We start from the raw sequence: 9,653 nt of genomic DNA, 5'->3' as shown, positions 1-9,653 counted from the left end.
AAGATGGGGGCATGGGAACGTCAGGTTTAAGCTTCCAAAGAGATCTGAAAGAGGGGCTCCTTGGTGGTCTCTGAGCTTGCTTGTTTTCTTGCGGACATTTCATTACCCAGACGAGGTGACACCATCACTGATGTAGCCCTGATGACATTACCTAGTCTGGGTAATGAAACGTCTGCAAGAAAACAGGCAAGCTCGGGCGAGCCCCAAGGAGCCCCTCCAGTCAACCCTGAGCTAGAAATATTCTCCTTTACTGAGACCTCAAAGAACCCCCAGTTCAACCACAGTACTGCGAGTTCAACTTCCACCCGGCCCAAGGACGAGAGATTGGGGGCGCCTTGGTGGATCTTTTGTCACCCAACCCAAGGAAAATAAAGGCCAAAGGGGGGTGGGGGAAGGGAATGGAAAGGAGCCAAAATTCAGCTGAATCCGGTTAGGAATCGGGCAGAAAACCAGCCGCTCGAGCCCCGCGCGCCCTGCCAGATCTCGCCGAGATCTCCCTCCGGACCCCCATCAGGCCGGCTTCCCATTTGCTGGGCTACGCCAGGAAAAGGCCACCTGTCTCTGGCGGGTTCCCTGGCTAGCTGGGCGATTCTCCCTTCGGCCAGATGGGGATGCAAGCGCCGGGTGTCGCCCGGCGTCTGTTTTGTCAGCTCGCCAAAGGGGACGAGTTAGGCAGCTCGGTTTACAGCCGAAGAGTAAGAAATGAAATACCCTCAAACCGGGGGCTGTCTCTGTGTGAGTGTGACTCTCTCTCTCTCTCTCTCTGTGTGTGTGTGTGTGTGTGAGAGAGAGAGAGAGAGAGAGAGAGAGAGAGAGTGACTCTGTGTGTGTGTGTGTGAGAGAGAGTGAGAGAGAGAGTGACTCTGTGTGTGTGTGTGTGTGTGTGTGTGTGTGTGTGAGAGAGAGAGAGAGAGAGAGAGAGAGAGAGAGAGAGAGAGAGAGAGAGAGAGAGAGAGAGAGAGTGTTGGGAGTAACAAGAAAAATTGGCTGCTTTTCAGCTCAAAGGCTAGAGAAGCTCGAAAAGAAATCAACAAACACAACTACACCCTCCAGAAGGCTGCCTTCGTTCAATCGGCATTAAAAGACGGCAAAGGTTTAGGCTCCAACTCCATTAACGTCAATGGGACGTTCTCCACTGACTTCAGTACGACGCAGATTTTCTCCTACAGTAAATCCATTTTTTCTTCTTCCAATCACACTTATGACGACTTTTTTCATTGGCTTTCATCTCTTTTTTTCCTTCCCTCCCGGCTCCTTTCCTCCTCAAAACCACGCCGGGGTCTGTTAACTCTAAAGTTTTGATCGGATAAGGCAGATATGTGTTTTGTTTTGTTTTTTAAAAAAAGAAGAAGGGGAAAAAAGAAAGAAAACGAAACGACAGACAATTAAGATATCTTTCTTTCTCTCTCTCTCTCTCTTTTTTTAGGGAGACTTTTAAGAGAGAGAGAGAGGGGAAAAAAAGCAGCTTTCTAAAGAACTCAATAGTCCGTTCCACCTTCTCTGGACCTAATCCGTAAGAAAGCGAGTTGAATATGCTGCGCCCCTATTATCTAAAAGCTAGACCATCTGACGCTGGGTATAGGATTTGTTTCCAGGAAAGAAGAAAAAAAGGAGGGGGGGGGTTGGATAAAAGACGCTGGGAAATAAAATCATTCCTTAGTTTCTTAGTGTCTTAATCAGTGAGGCGGAAAACGAGCAGAGAAAAAAAAAGCAAGCGAGCAAGCAAGATAGCAAACCGATTGCGGCACCTTTCAGCTGTGGAGCTGGGATCAAAACATTGTAGCATCTGTTGAAAGAGAAAGTGTCTAAATCCTATAGAAGNTGGTTGTTCCAGCTTGCGGGACTGGCCTAAGGGATTTTAAAGGGGTTTTAATTACTTTTAATCAGATTAGTTTAAATATTTCTTTTTAATTAATTTTAATAGGTGTATTATATGTTTGTATTTTATCCAATTGTTAGCCGCCCTGAGTCCGCAAGGAGAAGGGCGGGATATAAATGTAATTAAATAAATAAATAAATAATAAATAAATAAATTAAGTAGTAAAAAAAGTAGACTGTACAGCTTTAGATTACGTACCATTTCATCATAAAGCTTTTGAATAAAAAAAAAAAAGTCCACTATTTTGTGAAAAAAAATAGTGAACATAGTGTGAAAAAGTGGACTGTCCACTCAAATAGTGGACACCTGGCAACCCTATGAATCATGCCTTTCCCCCCCCCCCCGGAATCTTTTCCCACACTTGGGCGAACGATCCTGAGTCTGGCGCCCGTGGAGTCGCCAGAACTGGCCCAGCGCAGCGGGGCTCCTGGTTCGGTTCGCTTCTCTCTCTCTCTCGGAAGACCTTCGCCAAGCCCTGCTGGGGCGCCGCAGCTCCCCGCTTTTCTACGCTTTCAGGCCGCAGCAATGCAAACGAGGGAGGAGTGGGGTGGGGTGGGGTGGGGGTCTCTGGCCACCCCCGCCCTTCCCGAGAGCTCCCTTGCTCAAAGCCTCGGGAAGGGAGGCTACCATCAATCCGGGGTGCGCTTTCGGGAGAAGGAAAAGAACCCGGTTAACGCTGGCCCATCTTAAAAGCGAGCTGTCTGAGAAGAGGAAGCCCGTTCAATACGAAGATATTTTCTTATCTCCAGCAGGATCAGGGGTTCTCAACCTTGGCAACTTTAAGACTTGTGGACTTCAACTCCCAGAATTCCTCAGCCAGCTTTGCTGGCTGAGGAATTCTGGGAGTTGAAGTCCACAAGTCTTAAAGTTGCCAAGGTTGAGAACCCCTGCTCCAGCTTGTTTCGTGGGCCACCCCACTAAACAACCCCCCCCCCGGGTTACTTCCGACTAAGAGAGGCAGGAGATTTCATCTGAAATTTCCATTTAAATTTCCATTTAGGATCGGGGGGGGGGGCACACGCGCTGAGAAATCGGAAGGGGCCAGCTAAAGGGCTGGAAAAGAGTTAAACTACAGATGTGTCAGTAGGGTATAACTGCAAAAATCTTCCCCTGAGCAGACAGAGTTCTATTCAAGTCTGAAGTCAGATGTGTCAAATCCAAATCTGCCCAGGCTGTTTTTGTCTCAGAGTCCAAGGGGTGTGTAAGTGAGTGTGTAAGGGATTCGGTCTCAGTAAATCCTTCCCCCCCCCTTCACCTAAGTTACCAGAATGCTGCCGACTTTCAGGGTTGAGCTGAACTGGCTGAAATTCAGGACAGAAAAGACTCTGAAGCTGCCTCTGCCTCCCCCCCCCCCCAATCTGGAACCTCAGTCTGGGATCTTCCTGTGCACAACATTCTCCAGCTGGTGTCATCCTGACGAACTAAAGGACAACCCCCTCGGCCTTCCCAGCCAGAATGGGCTAGGGTACAGCTTGCCAACACAGCTGGCATCAGGTACCATGAAGGGAGTCCTCCTTTTTTTAAAAAAAATATTCAAACAACTCCCCCTGGCCCACGCATTGGTCCCTCCTCTTCCCATCTGAATGCCTTGCTGGTGGCAATTCCCAGCTTTGAACACACCCTCCCCGACTTTCCCATCTTTAAACAGACGGACAGGTAGCAAGTCCCGGAGTCCAGAGGCTCTTACAAATAAACCCGGTCTTTGACGGGCCACCCCTCCTCTGGGATTTGGTTTGGCTGTCCCAGACTGCCTCGCTGCAGTCCTGAGAGAACAGCAATGCCCAAGGCTTTCTCCATGCTTTGATGCTTTTCAGGACAACATAAGACAGCAGAAGCCACGGAAACCGTTGAGCTGGTAGTTCTTTCAAGGCAGATTTATTGTGGCCCAATATTTTACAGGAATGAGCTTGCTCTGGCTCACGAAAAAAGGGAAATGGGAATAGCTGTAGATCTGTCTTGAAAGAGCCACTAACCTTGAAGTCAGAATCCTTCTTGCTTTTCCTGCCGCACATATTTCACTTCCTGGATCTAAACCTGTTCCCACCGCCCTTTCCACAACGTCTACACACAATGCATAGAGCTGATAGATGATAGATAGATAGATAGATAGATAGATAGATAGATAGATAGATAGATAGATAGATAGATAGATAGATAGATAGATAGATAGATAGATTGTGCTGCCTCCCGGAGGGAATTCAAAGTGTTGGGGTCCAAAGGAATAATGGGATGGAGAGAGCAGAGCCAACCCCCCCCCCTGGAAAATCAGTATTGGACTCAGTCCTCTACTAGCCTCAGCCACCTACGTCTCCCTCTCCCCCCCTCCCTCAAGATGAGGCTTGGGCGGTAATGGGTTGGCCCAAAACTCCGATCTTCCCAGGGTCCCTCCTAGAAAGCTCCCTTCTCTTAAAACTGACATGTCTAATTGGCAAACGGTGCCACATCGTGTCCAGAGGTCTCCTGTGGAACATTTCTACAGCTGTCTCCTTCAACTAGACGCTTATTCATGTCGCCTTAATGAGAAACAAAACGATCTCTAATGAGCAATTACATAGCGACAGAATTGTTCCCATAACAAATTCTTGTGTGTGACAGAAACATCCTTTGTACCAGATATTCTGCATATTGTTACTGATTTTCTCTTTTTTTTCCCCCTTCCCTCTGCGCTCGCTAGCTTTCTCGGTGTCTCTCTTCCTTCCGGCTTCCTCTCTTCTTTCTCCTTTCCCAGACAACACAAAGTAGGGTGTTGGCTACTGGACGCTGGAAAAGCTGGCCAGAGCCACCCCAAGAGAGAGGACACAGAAGCAAGCAGAGAAGCCCCAATCCTCAAGGGGGTGAACCCAAGCTAAGGGGATGTGAAAGCATGTCTCTCTGCCCCGACCACAAGCGAGGAAGCCTGCCAGCAGTGATCAGCCCCTGAATTTGGAGTCCCCTAAAAAAAACAAATCCGAATATACTCCAGCCTGGGTTTCAAAATGCCAACGCCTTATCTAAAAGGAACAAGTAGGAATAACCCACAATAGCAGGGGATTCCTGCACAAGTTGCCTCTTTGTTCCCTTCCCTTCCCATCTCTTCCCTTCCCTTCAATACTTATTTTCAATACTTCAGTACTTATTTTCTGGCAAAGAAAGACAAGATTCAACAAGAGGGATGGGTGGTAATTCTCCTGTGGACTAACCAGATCCTGAAAGGGAAGAACTGCTGTGGGTTTTTGCTTTTTTTAGCCCGTCCATCCACCGTTGGGGATGCTTCTCCCCACTCAGGGCTTCATAATTACAAGCTTCCAAAGCAAGCTGATACAGTGAGGATTTGCTCAGAGTCTATCGGAGGCTTAGCATCATCGGATGCCTTTTAATTGGGAGAAAGGGATGGCCCGGTTGTGCCAGGGACTTGATTTAATAAAAGCAACCTGAAACTCTGCTGCTGGTGACTTGGGCAGCTTTCTTAGAAGCAAATGTAGGAACTCGAGAGGACATAAGTAGGGCTCTCTCTTCCATTTGGTTCCCTACAACAACCCTTTGGAGGCGGTTGGACTGAGAGAAATGCCTGGCTCAAAGTCACCCAGGGAGTTTCTGTGGTTGGGTATGGATTAGCCCCCCCCCCATCTCTCCGTTGTTATCCAACCCTTAAACCCTTCACCCACTGGCTCTCCTTCTCCAGTTTGTTTTTAACTGCCTAGTCTACCCTCTATACCAGGGGTCCTCAATCTCGGCAACTTTAAGACTTGTGGACTTCAACTCCCAGAATTCCCCAGCCAGCTAAGCTGGCTGGGGAATTCTGGGAGTTGAAGTCCACAAGTCTTAACGTTGCCAAGGTTGAGGACCCCTGCTGTATACTATCTGGAGGTGTCCTTAGATAAAGGGTGGTATTTAGGAAATTGGACTGAACAATCATTGCTTTTATAAAATGCCCTTTAAGTGGGCATTCCCAGGGAGGCAGAGTAGAGAGTGAGAGGGAAGTTGGAAATGAGTCAGGTAGACTGAGTCAGGTAGACCTGTGTTGAGTTGCTCCTTTAGGCTCTGAAGGGTCATTTGAGAAATCAGATTGACCTGGGAAGAGACGGGGGGGGGGGGAGAGATGGGAAGGAGCAGTTGACACCTCCCTTCCCTGCCTACCTTGTGTTGGTTGTCCTGGGACAGATGTGCCTGGGTACCACCCAGGCCTGGTGCCCCACGTCCCTGTCTGCCCATTCAGCATCCTTAGCTTGTCATACATTCCATCTGCTCCCATCTGTTGCTTTTCGCTAGCCAGGTTGCGTAGGACTCGGTTGATCGAAGAGACCTGGAAGGGAAATTGCATTCCACCAAATGGCAGGCACAGTGGTGCGGAACCTCACCCCCCACCCACCCACCCGCTTCCCATTCCAGCCACAGGTCGACTGTCCACCCGGAGGAGAAAGCCAGAAGTGAAAGAAAACTCACTCGGCTTCCCAGGATCATGCCCACCAATTTATTTCAGCAGGAGTCCTTGGCAAGGAGCCTTCAAGACACAGGTCTTCCCTGGCCCTCTTGCTCCATTGCAAGCTCCAGGCTTTCAGTAGACCCCCTCCCTAATCAATGGGCCCTGATTGATGCAGCGCTAGGCTGCCATCCCAAGACTTTGGGTTGGGTTGGGGTGGGGATGCATTCAGGAGGCAAGGCATATGCTACCGAGCCTAAGACAACAAGCTGAGATCCTAGTGAAAAGCATGTGGCACAAGCAAGTGGGTTCAGCTGTGCCCTCAAACACAGTTGGCACCAAGGCAGAGGCAGCCAAATTTAGATCCCTTTTGGCAGGGCCCAGTGTGTTAGCCCGAGTCCTTTCCATTTCCTTGGGAAGTGAATAGCCTGGGGCAAAAATGCCTCATCCTCTTCAAATGAGGAAGAAATGCTCAGGATGAAACAGCTCAACCACTCCTAATTCACACAGAAAGATTTCCCCGCTTTTGTTGTTGTTGTTGTTGTTCTTACATTTAGATTTTTAGATTTATTTTTTTTTTAGATTTGGGATATTCAAAAGGAGCATATACTATTCTTTAAATCCCCAAGAGCTTAGAGCCAAGAGTGAATCCCAAGTAAAAAAAAATTTTTCCCAAGCGCTCCTGCAAGTTTGGCCCCTATGGAAGGAAGGACAGTGAGACAGAGAAGGGAGGACTATGATGCTAAAAGACAAGGAGGGAACAGTTATCTATGACGCTGTTCTAGATCAGACAGAAAAGAGATTCTCAAGGAACTTACGCTGGGTATATTATCGTTGGTACAGACCCCCTCCGATAGTAATCTGTCTCGGATCTCCCAAGCGAAGATCGAGGGGCACTCCCGCTTATACTGTGCTATTTTGCTTACAACTTCTGGAGTCGCTACTCTCGGCTTGCTACCTCCGATGGCCCGCGGTCGAATGGAGCCAGTTTCGTAATACCTGCCCAGAATTTTACTCACACAGCCATTCGACACCTGCATCAGGGAAGTGGACAGAAAATCACATTATTAATAATTTCAAGACAAAAATAAAATTGTTTAAGTATGCATTAAACAATGACAAGCTTACGTTTTGATTGTCCAGCACTTGGACTTTTGCATCTGCATGGGTCTATAACACAAAAATATACCTTCAATGGTATGAGAACTTACTTAGAGAGGTTTTTTTTCTTTTCTTTTCCTTTTTTTTTAGAAAAAAGATTACATTTGGGAGCCTACTTGCTACAAAGGTGAAATATTTGTTCTTTTTAAAAAAAAAACCTTTCGACACGAGGGAAGGGAGAGAAAAACTGAAGGAAGGTGGCCAACGTGGATCAGGTGTTTAGCAGATAAGCTACTAAGGACATCTTCAGACTAGTTTTCAAAATAAGACACATTCCTGGGGAAGGGATGTCGGGATTGTGGAGCTGACCTATCAAAGACGAATTCCACTGCCTCCCTAAAGCCAAATAACCTGGCCAAAACGTCTTGAGGAGCCTTGAGGTAAGGATTGCGGAAGCAAAGGCGATTCGAGCATTGCTGGTTTTTCAGCCTTTGCTTAATAATATGCATGCAGAAAACAGAAGCTGCTACTACTACTACATCCGGGTGGGGAGGACACCTTAGCTCCCCCCCCCGCACACATATATACACCTCCGTCCCCAATGAAATGCCGCTTGGAAAGAAGCTTCAAGGGAACAGGGGACGAAATTTCCAAGAAGGCCTCTGGGGAATATGGCTACCTCTTATCCTCGCCCAGGTCATTCCCAGCCGACTAAGGCACTGTCGCAGCACTAGGTGACCCACATACAAATAAGGCATATAGACAGACTGGTCAAGCAATATATATATATATATTATATTTCCCATGAAATATGCACTAAGCATAATTTATGATTCTCCACCCCACCCCCCACTCCCAGAAAACTGGACGGGGAAGTTTGCAGCCGTGTGGAAAGCCCTCCTCTCCCCTGTTTGGGTTTTTTTTTTTCTTTTTTTCCCCTCCTTTTTTCCTTCTCCAAGCAAGAAAGCCCCGGGCTGGCTCCAACTGGGGAGGCGACTGGCGTTTTCACCTGCAGGATTCGGGAGATGTCGCACGGCCGGGCCCCGCTGTGGGCCAGTTCCACGATTTTTTGCCGGGTTGAATCTGGCAGCGGCCGCCCGTTGACAAACACCCCGCCGAGCTGATTCACGCCGCTGTGACCTGCGAAGTGGGCGAAGGAAAAGAAGGACAATGGGAGTCTCGGTCACCTGAGGAGACCTGGAAGACCCAGCGGCTCCTTCCCGGGTCGTGATAAAGGCAAGGGCGGGGTGGGGGGGGCGGTAGAGGGAGATAGGGGTGGGTGGGAGAGGGAGAGAGAGGCGGTCGAGCTGAAGCCCCCTGTGTCCCACGAGCTGGGCCTGGAAGAACCAGTGGGGGGTGTGTGGAAATAGCCTTTCTCACCCCCCACCCCCAAGGAAAGAAGCGTTGCAATAAAGCCTCCCGTCTCGCAGCCGTAGCAGCCCCGGCCTCTCCAGTCGCCGTCTAGGTTTATACAGGCACAGAAAGGGAATCGCCTCCTTTCGGTTCAAAACCGACCCACGGACAGGCAGGTATCTCAATCTACACGGTTATTAAGAAAAGCCCCAGCTCGACAACCCTGGGGGGGAGGGGGGAGGGGGGAGGCAGACGGGGGGGGGGAGACCGGGAAGCTTCTTCCACTTTCGGCTCTCCTGTCCCACCGCCCCAGCTGGCTTCTCCAGCCCCCTGCCTCCCCCCTCCCCTCCCCGTCCCGATTCTAGGCTTAAATGCCGAATCCATTGGCGGCCGGCTCTGTCCAGAAGAGCATCGTTTGGTTACACACTTCCACTCAGAGCCATCCTGTCAGCAGACTTGGCCAAAGCGAGCAAGGAAAAAGAAGCGGCGGGGTTGGGGAGGGAGGGGCGGCGGCGGGAGCAAAAAAAAAAAGGGAAAAAAATAAATAAATAAGCCGCCCGTCTCTCTCTCGGGTCGGGCGGTGGGGTGGAAAGGAAGCCTCGGAAGCCCGGCGCTTGGCTGCGGGAGCAGCAGACAGCTCCGGTCCGGCAAGGGTGCCCCGTCCTCCCTCTCTCTCCCCTCCCCTCCCTTTCCCCTCCCCCACAATGCCCGGCTCCGCAAAACAGGAGAAGCAGCCCAGGCTTACTTGGTTCTCCCCCTCTCCCAAAGAGTGCCATTTCCGAGAAAGTCGCCTCTCCCCCCCCTCAAGCCCCCCCCCACACGCGTTGAGGGGGTAAAAGAAGGGGAGGAGAAAAAGGGACACCGGGGTTATTAAGGAAAAGTCGCGAGCTTGGTCTGCATTCTCTCCCCCCCCCCCCGGCC

The 9,653-nt window shown here is 49.7% G+C and overlaps 1 protein-coding gene across 8 annotated transcripts in view; it reads right to left on the bottom strand.

The window, feature by feature from the left end:
* PAX6 (paired box 6) overlaps positions 1-9,653 on the bottom strand; it is a 25,992-nt gene that overhangs the window by 11,770 nt on the left and 4,569 nt on the right. For 2 of the 8 annotated variants that reach the window (XM_015822922.1, XM_015822928.1), the window contains exons 2-4: positions 8,389-8,519; positions 7,097-7,312; positions 5,996-6,161 (exon numbers count right to left, since the gene is read on the bottom strand). In XM_015822922.1, coding sequence (XP_015678408.1) covers positions 5,996-6,161; positions 7,097-7,312; positions 8,389-8,519 — 513 coding nt within the window. The other 6 variants (XM_029285453.1, XM_015822921.1, XM_015822924.1 and 3 more) reach the window with 6 other exon arrangements.

Source organism: Protobothrops mucrosquamatus, unplaced genomic scaffold (assembly GCF_001527695.2).
Source record: "Protobothrops mucrosquamatus isolate PMUCROS unplaced genomic scaffold, P.Mucros_1.0 scaffold1727, whole genome shotgun sequence".
Lineage (NCBI taxonomy): Eukaryota > Metazoa > Chordata > Lepidosauria > Squamata > Viperidae > Protobothrops > Protobothrops mucrosquamatus.
This window is presented reverse-complemented; position numbering and strand designations above follow the sequence as displayed.